At 63.0% G+C, this 12,009-nt stretch overlaps 3 protein-coding genes across 3 annotated transcripts; 2 read left to right on the top strand and 1 right to left on the bottom strand.

The window, feature by feature from the left end:
* Positions 1–3,086, bottom strand: S100A1 (S100 calcium binding protein A1). The gene is made up of 3 exons (XM_017838621.1): positions 3,031–3,086; positions 358–506; positions 1–276 (listed from the first exon to the last, which is right to left on the bottom strand). Exons 2-3 carry the CDS (start codon positions 496–498, stop codon positions 133–135), a joined length of 285 nt encoding a protein of 94 aa, XP_017694110.1. The 5' UTR covers positions 499–506; positions 3,031–3,086; the 3' UTR covers positions 1–132.
* Positions 3,087–5,333: 2,247 nt separating this feature from the next.
* S100A13 (S100 calcium binding protein A13) lies at positions 5,334–6,595 on the top strand. The gene is made up of 3 exons (XM_017838619.1): positions 5,334–5,514; positions 6,078–6,243; positions 6,408–6,595. Exons 2-3 carry the CDS (start codon positions 6,091–6,093, stop codon positions 6,540–6,542), a joined length of 288 nt encoding a protein of 95 aa, XP_017694108.1. The 5' UTR covers positions 5,334–5,514; positions 6,078–6,090; the 3' UTR covers positions 6,543–6,595.
* A 1,043-nt stretch (positions 6,596–7,638) lies between these two features.
* On the top strand, positions 7,639–9,264 carry S100A14 (S100 calcium binding protein A14). Its single transcript, XM_017838618.1, has 3 exons — positions 7,639–7,688; positions 8,898–9,044; positions 9,141–9,264. Exons 1-3 carry the CDS (start codon positions 7,656–7,658, stop codon positions 9,258–9,260), a joined length of 300 nt encoding a protein of 99 aa, XP_017694107.1. The 5' UTR covers positions 7,639–7,655; the 3' UTR covers positions 9,261–9,264.
* The last annotated feature ends 2,745 nt before the right edge of the window (positions 9,265–12,009 follow it).

Genomic DNA, 12,009 nt, shown 5'->3' with positions numbered 1-12,009 from the left:
CTGGGTCGGTGCCTTTATTGTGGAGCTGGATCCCGGCGGGATCCCCTGGGAATGCTGGGGAGCAGAGAGGGGGTGGCGGGGGAGGGTCTGGATTTTGGGAATGCCGTGTGTGCAGGGTGGGAGCACAGCAGGTCAGGCGTTCTCCCAGAAGAAGGTGTTGCAGGCCACGGTCAGGGCAGCCACCAGGACCACGAACTCCTGGAAATCCACCTCCCCGTCGCCGTTCTCATCCAGGTCCTGCATGATCTTCTCCACGGCCCCCGTGTCCTTTTGGGTCTGGTGGGGGGGCACAGGGTGAGCACAGGGGGAAAGAGGGGAAGGGGAGAGCCCCCCAGTGCTGCAACTGGTCCCAGTTACCTCCAGGAAACATCCCAGCTCGCTCTGCAGCAGCTCCTTGAGCTCCTTCTTGCTCAGCTTGTACTTGTCCCCCTCCTTCCCAGAGTAGTGGTGGAAGACGTTGATGAGGGTCTCCATGGCCCCTTCCAGCTGTGACGCCATGGGTCTGGCTGTGGGAACCACCCCCCCGTCATGGGGGGCACCCACCAGCCCCCCTTCAATGACACGCCCCCCAAATGTCACCCACCCCCTGCCCCGTCCCCTTCCCGGCAGCGTTTCCTGGTCCCGCTGGGCAGGGATCGACACTGAGGATCTGGGGGTCCCCGGGCATCCTGGTACCCCTCAGGGTAGGGTGGGGGGCTCGTCCGAGGGGAAAAGACCCCATGCACCTGCCCCACTTTCAGTGTGCCCACCCTGTTCCCCCTCCCATTCCCGGCAGCGTCACGTTGGTCCGGCTCCCGTCCCTCGTCGCTGTGCAGGGATCAACACTGTGGATCTGGGTGTCCCAGGGCATCCTGGGCATTCCCAGGGTTGGGTGGGGGGCTCCGGGGTGCCGGGATGACACCCCCTCCACCTCCCCCCTCACAGGGCAGCCCCCAAACGTCACCCACCCCCTGCCCTGTCCTGGTCCCTCTGCTCACTCTGCGCTGGGCAGGGACTGACACTGCAAATCTGGGGGTCCCACGGCACCCTGGTGCCCCCCAGGGCTGGGTGGGGGGCTCCTCCGAGGGGGAGGGACCCCATCCACCAGCCCCCCTTCCAATGACACCTCGCTCCCTGCCCTGTCCCCTTCCCGGCAGCGTCACGTTTGTCCTGTCCCTCGGTGCCGGGCAGGGATCGACCCATGGGATGTGGGGGTCCCTGGGCTGGGTGGGGGGCTCCTCTGGGATGGGGGGACCCCTCCCCTGCCCCTCACAGGCCACCTGTGCTCACCTGAGCTCCCCGTGCTGCGAGTGCTCCCAGACGGGGCCGCCGGGGACGCTAAATAAGCTCCAAGCCCCCTCCCTCCGGGAGGATCCGATACCGGGGCTGGACAGCCCGGCTGGCACCACCGGCCACCCCCACGGGGGCTGAGACCTGGGGGGCTGGACCCCCGGGATGGCACCAGGACAGCACCGGGAAGCACTTCCAGCCCCACTGGAGCTTGTGGGGTTCTGATGGGAAGGGATGGGGTGGGCACGGCGTCACTTTGAGGGGCTCAGTGCCCTCCTCATGTGTCCCTCACCACCCCCAGGGATGAGTCTGGACCCCTAGAATGGCACTGGGATGGCTCTGGAAAGTACTTCCAGCCCCACCGGAGCTTGGGGGGTTCTGGCAGGAAGGGATGGGGTGGGCACAGCGTCACTTTGGAGGGCTCAGTGCACCCCCATAGATGAGCCTGGACCCCTGGGATGCTGGGGAAGTGTGGGGTGGGCATTGGGTCGCTGTTAGGGTCAGTCCCACCCTAGGCTCATGTCCCTCATGTCTCTGGTGTCCCTGGTGTCCTTTGCGTCACCACAGACCCCTCGTGTCCTGAGCGCCCGGGGTCTGACCCCGCGGGGTCCCCCTGGCATCCCCCATCTGTCAGCGGTGCCGTTGGTGCCAAGACTGTGCCCAGCCCTTGTCCCAGGGCTGGAAAGGGATCCGGTGTCCTGGGCCCTGACACGGGAGCCGGCGGGGCCGGGGGGAGCCGAGGGGGCTATCGGGTGACTCCAGCGCGTCCCCCGGGGCCCCCCGAGCGCTGAAAGGCCTCTTGTCACTCTCAAAAGGCCCCACAATTCCAGCCCGGACGTTGCTCCAGCAACGCCTCGGCCAAGAAACCAGATTCCCGAGCCGGCCCTGGAAATGCTGATAATCCGGGCTCCCATTACGGCCCCGGATCCGCACAGGCTGGACCCCCACGGCCTGCCCGGCTCCGGTGGCCCCGCGGGAGCTCGGCCTCCAAAATCATCATCCCCCCTCTTGGAGACCCCCCACACAGGGATTGGGACCCCCCACAGGGGCTGGAATCTCCCTCCAAGGATTGAGACCCCTCACAGGGATTGGGATCTCCCTCCAAGGGTTGGGAGCCCCCAGAGAGGGGCTGCCGGGAGCTGCTTTTCGCAAGAGCGGGGTGATGCCAGGCTCTTTATCCCAAATTCCAGCCCTAATTTGGGGCTAATTATATCCTGCTCCCTCCTTTCCATCTCCTGCACTTCCTGTCCCTGGGGTTGGGAAATGCCCAGGTCGGTCCCCACTCAGGGACCCCAAAACCACAGTGAGATCACCTGACACCACTGTGTCAGGGAGGAGGGGGACTGGAGGGTTTGGGGTCACATGCAGGGTCCTGGGGGTCCCCTGTCCTGTTCCTGAGGCAGGTGAGGGGGGTGTGAAGGGGGTTCCTGGGTGGAGTTGGGGGTCCCGGATGGAAGTGGGGGTCCCAGATGGAAGTGGGAAGTCCTGAATGGAAATGGGGGTCCTGAACGGAAATTGGGTGTCCAAGACAGGGGTGAGGGTCCCAGATGGAAGCGGGGATCTCAGATGGAATTGTGAGTCCCAGATGGAAGTGGGGGTCCCAGTGGAATGGAGGTCCCAAAGGGAAGCTCAGGAGCTGCTTCCCAGCAGGACACAGCTCCCATTTTTGCTGTGGGGCAGGAAGGGGGGCCTGGAGTTTTGGGAGAGGCCAAATCCAGAGCCTGGGAATGGGGGGAATGGGAAGCAACCGGTGGCACTCACTCAGTGTGTCCCTGTCCCCCGGATCCGGCTGCTCCTTCCGGGAAAGCCCGGCTCTGGGACTGCCCAGCTGGGGAACAGCTGCCTGTGACGGGGCCAGCAATCCCCCAGAAATAACCTGGCCCTGGTCCCTGCACCGGGCACGGGGACATGGCCAGGCTGTGGGACCAGAGGGCTCCCATGAAGCCCAAACCCTCCCGGAGAGCAGGACTTGGGACCAGCTAGGAGAGCCCCAGCACTGCTGGGGGGGCATCACTGGGGTTTTGGGGGGTCCCGTGGTCGCTGCAGTGAGGGGAGATCACGCCTGGCTGGCACATTCCCAGGACAAGCTCCTTCCAAAGCAGGAGCAGTGAGGCTGTGCCAGGAACAGCCTGGAACAGGTTCCAGCTGCTGTGAGTCCCTGAGCTCCCTCCAGCCCAGCTAAACCAGTCGCTCCAGTTACCTGGGCCGGGCCCATCTTATCTCTCAGTCCCAGCACTGGGACGGGGAAGAGGCTTTTCCATCCCTGGGCTTTGGAATGGCAGGAACTGCTGCGGCCGCACTGGGGGCACTGGGATGGCACTGGGATGGCACTGGGATGGCACCCGGTTTTGCCCCACAGTCCCCTCCAGTGGAGCTGGGGGGGCCCATGGTGGGCACAGTGGCTGTCCCTGGTTAGGGTCCCCAACTCTGGGAGGTTGTGGACAACCCCAGGACAGCACACAGAGGTGACACCAACCCCTGGGAGGCACGTGGTCACTTTGCCACATGGAGTCCTGCGGTCCTATATGGCCCTGGTCCCTATATGGCCCCTGTCCCCATATGGCCCCAGTTCCTATACGGTCAATGTCCCTATATGGCCCCAGTCCCTATATGGTCCCTGCCCTTATATAGCCCCTATCCCTATATGGTCCTTGTCCCTGTCCCCATATGGCTCATGTCCCTGTGTGACCCAGTCCTTATATGATCTCAGTCCCTATATGGCCCCTGTCCCTATACACCCCCAGTCCCTGTATGATCCCCTCCCAGCCTTGTTGGGGGTCCCCTGGCAGGGTCACCCCTCCCTGCCCACGGGGACGGCCCCAAACTGGGATCCCAGCCTTGACCAGAAGGTGCCTTTTCCCCAGCTCCTGCAGCTCCTGCTGCTCCCTCACCCCAAACCTGGCACCCCAAAATTCCAGGGGTGGCGAGTCACAGGCCCACCTGGCTCCAGGGCCGGTGATTCACCCCAAACCCGGCCCGGTCGGTGCCGCTCCTGACTCATCCCGGTGTTTCCCAATGGCCCATCCCGGGCCCTGACGTGGGGCCGAGGAAGTGCCGTCCCTGTCCCTGTCCCCCCGTCATCCCGGGACTGGGGCCGGGCCGGATGGGGCTGCAGGAAGCCAATTCCTGCCCCGTGAGCTGGTGTGATGGGTGTGGGGTGGGGAACAGGTGCCATCAGAGCCTCCCCATCCCATGGAGAGGTGGAGTGAGTGTGTCAGGGCTCAGCAGAAACTGCGCAGGGGACAGGGGTGTCGTGCCAGGGACATCCCTGCCCTGGGTTTCCAAAACACCACTGGGTTTCTGGGACTCCAAAACTCCCTGTGCTGTCCTGGGGGGCTGCTCGCCCCACCCTTGCTCTGTGTGGGACACAGGGATGGGGTGGGTGACAATCAGGGACATCGGGGCCAGGCCTGGGGCTTTGTCTGGGGTCATGCCCGGGGTCCCCATGGGAATGTTGGGGTTGCTCCCTCTCCCAGGTGGAAACGTGCCAGGGCTGCCATGTTATAAATACACACTGATTAGAGGGGAGCGCTCGGGTCCCACCCCCCTAATTAATTTGGATTAATTAATTTTTACAGAGCCCACTATTAATAGGGATGATGTCAGCGGGAGCTGACTCACAACTCTCACTCTGGCTCGGTGGCACTGCTGGATCTGGACTGGGATGAGCCAGAGCAGGATGGGAACAGGGAATTTGGGCATCATCCGTGTTGGGATGGACTGGGGGTGAGACCTGCCCTGCACCCCTAGGAAGGGGCTCAAAGCTTGGACTGGGTGATCCTCAAAAGTTGGATTTGATGACCTTCAAAAACTGGATTTGATGACCTTCAAAGGTTGGACTTGATGATTTTGGGGATCTTTTCCAGCCTAAATGATTCTGTGAAATCGGGTGATGCTTGAGCCCTGTGGGATCCTCTGTGCCCTCGTGTCCCTCCCTTCAGCCCCTGGTCCCATCCTGCTCCCCTGGACCTTCCCGAGGCCGCCGGGGCCGCGGGAAGTTCAGCCCGGCAGGGCCGAGTTTGGTCCGGTGCCCACGTCGGGAGGGAGCAGAGGAGGAGGAGAACGTCAGGCGGTGTCTGTACGTCCGTCCGGCCGCACCAGGAAACCCAACACCGCGGAGGGGGGGACAAAGGCTGCGCTGTCCCCTCCTGCGGCGTGGCTATAAAACCTCCCGAAACCTCCCCAGCCCCCCCGACACCTCCCGGGGGCCACGACCCGCCCGCAGCTCTCTGACCACAGCGAGGGGTAAGTGGGGAGTCGCTGCTGCAGCGCTGACCCCACCCCGGCCACGGCAGCGCCGCTGGGGACCCCTGACACGCCCCCAGCCCCTTCCCATGCCCCCATCCCGGCTCCACTGTGGCACTGGGGACCCCTGACACACCCTCAGCCCCTTCCCATGTCCCCCCATCCCTTCCCGTGTCCCCCCATCCCCTTCCCACATTCCCCTGTCCCCTTCCCATGTCCCCCCATCCCTTTTCCATGTCCCCTCATCCCTTCCCACGTCCCCCCATCCCTTTTCCATGTCCCCCCATCCCTTCCCACATTCCTCATCCCTTTCCATGTCCCCCATCCCAGCTCCTGTGCCAGGTGGCAGCTGAGTCATCCCTCAGACCTGCTCCCCCTCCCTGTGGTCCCGCCTGAAGCTTTTGGTCCCCTGGGAGCAGCTCCCGGCCCCGGGACCCTCCTCAGCCCTGCAGGTCTGAGACCCCTCAGAGCCGCTGCACCCTGGGCTGGAGGAGGGCAGAGGGTCTCCCTGGGACACCCCTTAGGGTGCAACCCCCTCCTGGCTCCTGTCCCTGCACCCCCAGCGTGTGCGGGGCCATGGCCACGGGTGAACTGACTGAGCTGGAATTGGCCATCGAGAAGATCATCGACATCTTCATCACCTGTGCGGGCAAGGAGGGCAGGAAGGGCACCCTGAGCACCAGCGAGTTCAAGGAGCTGGTCCAGCTCCATCTGCCCAACCTGATGAAGGTGAGGTGGGGAGCACCCTGAGAGGGTGGCTGGATCCCTGTGGAATCTCCCAGAGCTGTGGGGCTGCTCAGAATCCCCTGGGATTTGCTCTCAGGAGCGCCCCCCCCCGTCCCCTCCCCGCTCGCTGGGGGTTGGGATGTGGCTAATCCCGTGTCCCCACACAGGACGTGCCCTCTCTGGAGGAGAAGATGAGCGAGCTGGACGTGAACAACGACGAGGAGCTGAGATTTGGGGAGTTCTGGCGGCTCATCGGGGAGTTGGCCAAGACCATGAGGAGAGAGAAAATGGGGAAGAAGTGACAGGGTCATGGGAGACTCAGCTGACATGGAGCAAATAAAAGAGGTTTCCCTGAGCCTGAGCAGTGCTGTTGTTCTTAGGGGGGATCCTAGTTTGGATCCCACATCCCCTCCCCTGCCCGTGGCCATGCTGGGGATGGGCCCAGCCTAGGGTGGTGGGTTTGGGGACTCTGTGATGGATGGGGGTGTTCCCAAATTGCCCCTGTGGTGGTCTGGCTTTTGGGGTGCCACCTCACACCCCACAAACACCTTCCTGCCGCGCTGTGGGGTGGGTGGGAGGCAGAGATGTGGCCGGGACCAGGGTGGGGCTGAGGAGCAACTCTGGCAGTGATGCCACAGTAGCCAGTGTGGCCACGGTGCCACCACCTCCACAGCATCAATGGCCAGCCTCTGGGGTCTTGGGTGGCACAGGGGGACACATCCACCTGCACAGCTTGTTCCTGGCTCGGGAATGTCCCCATTCCCAGTGTTCAGCTCCCAAATCCCAGTGGTGCTGGGATATGGTGAAATCCATCAGCACAGCACATGCCTGGCTCGGGAATGTCCCCATTCCTGCTGTCCAGCTCCCAAACCCCCCAGCAGGGACACGGTGAGACCCCATCACGGGGTGACCCATCCCGTGACCCTCCCGAGCCGGAGGTGCCCGGTGGCCGTTCCCACGCGGTGCTGCCGTGCCGGGCTGGCTGGGGGAGCCCTGGATGTGGCCGGGAAAGGAGGCGTTTCCCGGCCCCACGCTGGCCCCGGGCCAGGCTCCGAAATGAGCACCGGGAGCTCCCACTCACACCTCCCGCGGTATAAAACGCCGGTGCAGCACAGCCCGGCACACCCGCCCAGCCCGCGGAGCAGGTAAGTGGCCCCTCGTGGGCCGGGGGGCTGCGCTCGGGGTCTCCCCCGCGCTCCCACGCTCGGCTCTGCCGCGACTTGCCGGGACGCCGCTGCCGCCGGGACGTGTCCTGGCAGCTCACCTTCCTCCGGGATGAGGAGGAGTCCTGGGAGATCCCTGAGAGCCGAGAGCTGAGCTTGGCTTTCCCCCTCCGACAGCTCCTCCGGATCCCATCGCAGAGGACAGATCCCCCCGGTGCCACCGAGGACCCCCCGGACGCCGCGAGGAGCAGGATGGGCCAGTGCAACTGCCGCAAGAAGCGCAAGGTCCTCGAGCGGGACCCCTGGCGGGGTGTGGGGTGACCCCACATGTCCCCACCCCGGGGGCACAGCCCTGACTCTGCCCCATCCCGGAGCCAGAGTGTGGTGGAGGAGCTGGGGGCTGTTTTGGGGTTTGGACTCGCTGTCCCAGGCAGGGGGACCTGGTGCTGCGGGTTTGGAGCCGCTCGGGAGCTCAGGGGAGCAGGCAGACTTTTCCAGCTGCCGGGGATCCGCCTTTGGGAGCCTCTGCAAGGATGGAGAGGAGCAGGAAGGCTCCTGTTTTCCTCGGCTTTTAACCAGGAGGTGTCCATCCTGCACCCCTTTGCACCTGTGGAGGATTTAGGGCGCCGGGATGAGGCTCTGGAGGTTGCCAGGTCCTTCCTAATGGGCATCGCCTGATGCGGTTTTGAGGGAAAACCGCAGATTTGAGTGAATCAGCATCGGCTCCCTCCGAACGCAGTGGCTGGAGAGCTGGGCACGGGGGTTGTGCCAGTCTGTGCCCCCCACCCCGCTGGGAATGGGGTCTGCTGGGGTGGGACAGGGGCTCTGGGAGCTGCCAAACCCCATCCCAGGCGTCGTCCCAGGCACTGACTCATCGTGCCATTGCCACTTGTGCCGAGGAGAGGAAGAACCAGTCAGGACGGCGCGGCCCCCGCGCCGGGGGTGTAGCTGAGACGCCAGGGTGGCTGAGCCTCGGGGGGCCCGGGCAAGGAGGGGGCCAGGAAAGGAGATTTGGGGGGTGACAGGCCCGCAGGGAGGGGTGGCGTGTCAAGGTGGCAGCTGGAGAGGGACTTGCAGTCGGGCAGGGCCGGTGTGGGGCGGTGGAACATCTGTGTGGAGGGGTGGAACATGTCTGTGGAGAGGTGGAATATCTGTATGGAAAGGTGGAATATCTGTCTGGAGTGCTCTTGTGCCTGTATGGGGGTCTCAGGTGTGGACAGTGGGCCCTGACATCTCTAGAGGGGGTCTTACACCTGTATGAGGGGTCTCACATCTGGACAGTGAGGTCTCACATCTGTATGGGTGGGTCTTACACCCGTGCAGAGAGGTCTGGTGTTGATAAGGAGCTTTATCCCATCACTGGGGACTCCTCAGGGAGTGTCCCACATACTGAGGGCTTGTCCTGTGCACCCTGGGGTGTCCCATCCCTCTGGGGAGGGGTGCCATCCCTCCAGGTCACTGTGCCCCCAGTGCTCACCCCCTGTGCCCCCCCAGGACTGCCAGGAGCTCACGGACGTGGAACGGGCCATCGAGACCGTCATCAGCCAGTTCCACTGCTACGCAGTGAAGGGGCAGAAGGAGTACCTGACCCCCAACGAGATGCAGGACCTGGTGGTGCAGAAGCTGCCCCACCTGGGCAAGGTGAGGGCAGAGCCCTGGACTGGGCAGGAGGGGCTGGGGGGGGGCACAGGACCTCACAGCCCCGTCACCCCGATGTTTTCTCTGCCCCCCCTGCAGTGTGTGGGACCACTGGAAGAGAAGATCGAGTGCATGGGAGACCCCAACGAGGCCAAGCTGGAGTTTGGAGAGTACTGGGACATGATGGGGGATGCAGCCAAGGGCTGCAGGAGGAAGTAGGAGCTGGTGGGGGACGGGAAGGTGCCCGAGGCCTCAGGCTCTGCATCGAGGAGCACGAGGGGCAGCGGGGCCCGGTGGGATGAGCCTGGGAAAAACGTTTCTCCTGCCAGGGCTTGTCCCCTCCCACTGGGGTGGAGGGATCCCCCTCCTCAGCCGCATTCCTGCCCTCTCCTGGCTCTCCTTCCCGTCAGGAAACCCCCTTCCCATCCCCAGCTCCGTGCCACGGTGGGAGGGAGGTGGCAATGGGGGTTCCTGACCTGGCTCTGGAGCCTTCCTCCGTCCTTTTGCTCCAGCGCTTTCATCCCTGGGGTTGTCCCACCTCCAGCCCTGGAAACTCTCCGGTTGCAGGACCCCCAGCCCTGGAGGAGCATCACAGAGAGAGGGACTCGGCTCCTTTCCCCCCAAAACCCCCTTGGAAGTGTTGGCTCATCCCCCCAGCCCTGTGCCCTGGCACCCGAGGGCACCTCCGGGGGCATCCCGGGCTCTGCCGTGGCCGTGGGTGGGTGTACGTGGCCTGGGTGTATTCCCTGCTGTCCCCCCAGTGCAGGGACCAGGGGTCTGAGGGCTATCCTGGGATGTGCTGCCCTCCTGGTGCTCCCCATCTCCAGGGATTGTGGCCCCCGGGCTCGGGGCTGGGGCGGGTTGGTCTCAGCTTGTGCCACTTGCAACCATTTTTGTATAAATTAATAAAGGAAAACACTGGAAAAAAAAAAAAGCCAAACAACCGGGATGGAGTGACCTTGTTTGTCCCTGGTGGGGGAGGGAAAGTGGGGGGAGAAGGGGGGAGAGAGGACTGCGGGGTCATGGTGCTGAGGGTCATTCTGGATTGGGCAGAGCACGGGGGTGCAAAGGGGGCTGTGGGTGTGCAAGGGACCCCAGAGGTGTGCAAGGATTGCTGTGGGTGTGTGGGACCCCACAGGTGTGTGGGGACATGGGTGAGTGTGTGACCCCGTGGGTGTGTCAGGACACTGCAGGGGTGCACAGGGCTTCCACATTCCCAGTTCCTGGGGTGGTGGTGCCTGGTGGTCCCAGCTGTGGGGTCATGCTCTGGACAGGCACCCCAAGGGCTTTAGGAATGTGATTCCGTGCTGGGCTGGAGGGAGCTCGGAGGAGATCCCGAAATTCCAGGCTTGGAAAGTGTTGAGAGCTGTGAGCCAGCAAGATCCCACCTGTGCTGGGAGAACATGGGATTTGGGGCTAATTAAAGCAAATTGGGAAAGAGTAAATGGCACAAAGTTGTGGCTCCCTGGGATAGGGCAATTAGTGAATGGGGAGTGAAGAAATGGGCTGGAGAACCTGGTTATCCCACCTTCCCTCCGACACCAGGCCATTCCCACTGAGCTCCATGTCCTGAAGGCGCAGTGGGGACCCCTAAAAGGGGTGTCCCAAAGAGGGACAGGCTGTGGGCACCTCAGCAGCACTTTGGGAGGGAAGAAACCAGAGGTGAGCAAACCAAAACTGATCCAAACCCAGCGAAAGGCGATAAAAGGCGGCGCTGGGCAGGTCCTGCCGGGCTGGCGGGGGTTCCGGCACCGTGGCTCGGCCACAGGGCCACCCTCTGTCTCCTCTCGGCCTGGGGTGGATTTCACAACGGGAATGACTATTTATTGTTCCTGCCTTGGAAATAAATGCATGGAAATTAGGCAGAAAGGTGTGGCGTGCATTTAATTAGAGACAGGAAATGTGTCAAATGGTCGGGGTGGTGTGGGGGGGAAAGGGGAGCCGGGGCTCCCAGATCCTTTTCCTGGCACCTGTCTGGGAATGTGCCCTGGGAGTGGGGACTTCTGGGTCGCTGAGTTTGTCCCTGGTGTGATGGTGTGCTGTCAGGAGGACAATTCCTGCGCCGTGAGCCATCCCTGATGAGTATCTGGAAAGTTCTTGGAGGTGGTGGGAGCAGCTCAGTCCACGCCGGGGCAGTCGGTGCCCCTCAGTGAGGACACAGCACTGGGCAACTCGCCAAAGACCCCCAAATCCAGGGCTCTGCAAAGGCTCCCTTGGTGCAGAGCTTGTCCAGGATACACCAAATACATCCTGGCCCTTCAGGCCTGGAGCTGGTGGGGACCAGGGGGGACTCCAACCTCACCAATTGGTGGGAAGTGTTTTGTGATGGGCCAGGATGGTACGTGGCTGCTCCGAGCACATGCACACGCCCTGGATGCCTTGTAAAAATAAGGGCCTGGATGTGGTTGTGACATCTGCCAGCAGAGGAGAGTAATGAAAGCCCATGATTCAGGGGTGAGCTGTTTGCCTGCAGGGTCCGGGAGGGATTCCCACCCTCCCGGGATGTTGCATCAACGAACGACACCGGAGCATCTCGGCCCAGAACAGGTTTTTGCTTCCTCCCAACCGAGATTAGGAAGGAGCCACGGGGAGAGCTGGGATGACACGTTTTTTCCGGGATGGGAGTTCCAGAGGTCCTGGGAGCAGGTGGCTCCTGCCTGTAATAAATCACCTCCTGCTTTGCATCTCGAAATCTGCCCTTCCCAATAACGCCCGTATCTGATCTCGGCATCGAATCTGGGAGACACCAGAGGTGCAATTTGCTGGTACAATTAATTATGGATGGGACTTTACAAACCCAGGTCCCAGCTGGGAAGAGCCTTGTTCATCCCAGTGCATCCAGACATGGCCAAGAGCTGGGCATGGCCCTGCCCGGAGCTGGTGCTTGTGCTCCCAGGGCCCCCAGACCCGTGTCAGCCCCTTTCACCCACGAGAACAAGTGGTTTTGGTTCAAAAAAATGATGTTCCC

The sequence above is a fragment of the Lepidothrix coronata genome, unplaced genomic scaffold, assembly GCF_001604755.1.
Source record: "Lepidothrix coronata isolate B3197 unplaced genomic scaffold, Lepidothrix_coronata-1.0 Scaffold349, whole genome shotgun sequence".
NCBI classification, from domain to species: Eukaryota; Metazoa; Chordata; class Aves; order Passeriformes; family Pipridae; genus Lepidothrix; species Lepidothrix coronata.
This window is presented reverse-complemented; position numbering and strand designations above follow the sequence as displayed.

Excerpts from the sequence above, each read along its gene's own strand:
- S100A1 (XM_017838621.1), bottom strand. The coding sequence starts at position 498 with ATGGCGTCACAGCTGGAAGGGGCCATGGAGACCCTCATCAACGTCTTC. Across the intron at positions 277-357 it reads AGCTGGGATGTTTCCTGGAG|ACCCAAAAGGACACGGGGGC; the intron begins GTAACTGGGACC and ends CCCCCCCACCAG.
- S100A13 (XM_017838619.1), top strand. The coding sequence starts at position 6,091 with ATGGCCACGGGTGAACTGACTGAGCTGGAATTGGCCATCGAGAAGATC. Across the intron at positions 6,244-6,407 it reads ATCTGCCCAACCTGATGAAG|GACGTGCCCTCTCTGGAGGA; the intron begins GTGAGGTGGGGA and ends GTCCCCACACAG.
- S100A14 (XM_017838618.1), top strand. The coding sequence starts at position 7,656 with ATGGGCCAGTGCAACTGCCGCAAGAAGCGCAAG. Across the intron at positions 7,689-8,897 it reads ACTGCCGCAAGAAGCGCAAG|GACTGCCAGGAGCTCACGGA; the intron begins GTCCTCGAGCGG and ends GTGCCCCCCCAG. Across the intron at positions 9,045-9,140 it reads AGCTGCCCCACCTGGGCAAG|TGTGTGGGACCACTGGAAGA; the intron begins GTGAGGGCAGAG and ends CCCCCCCTGCAG.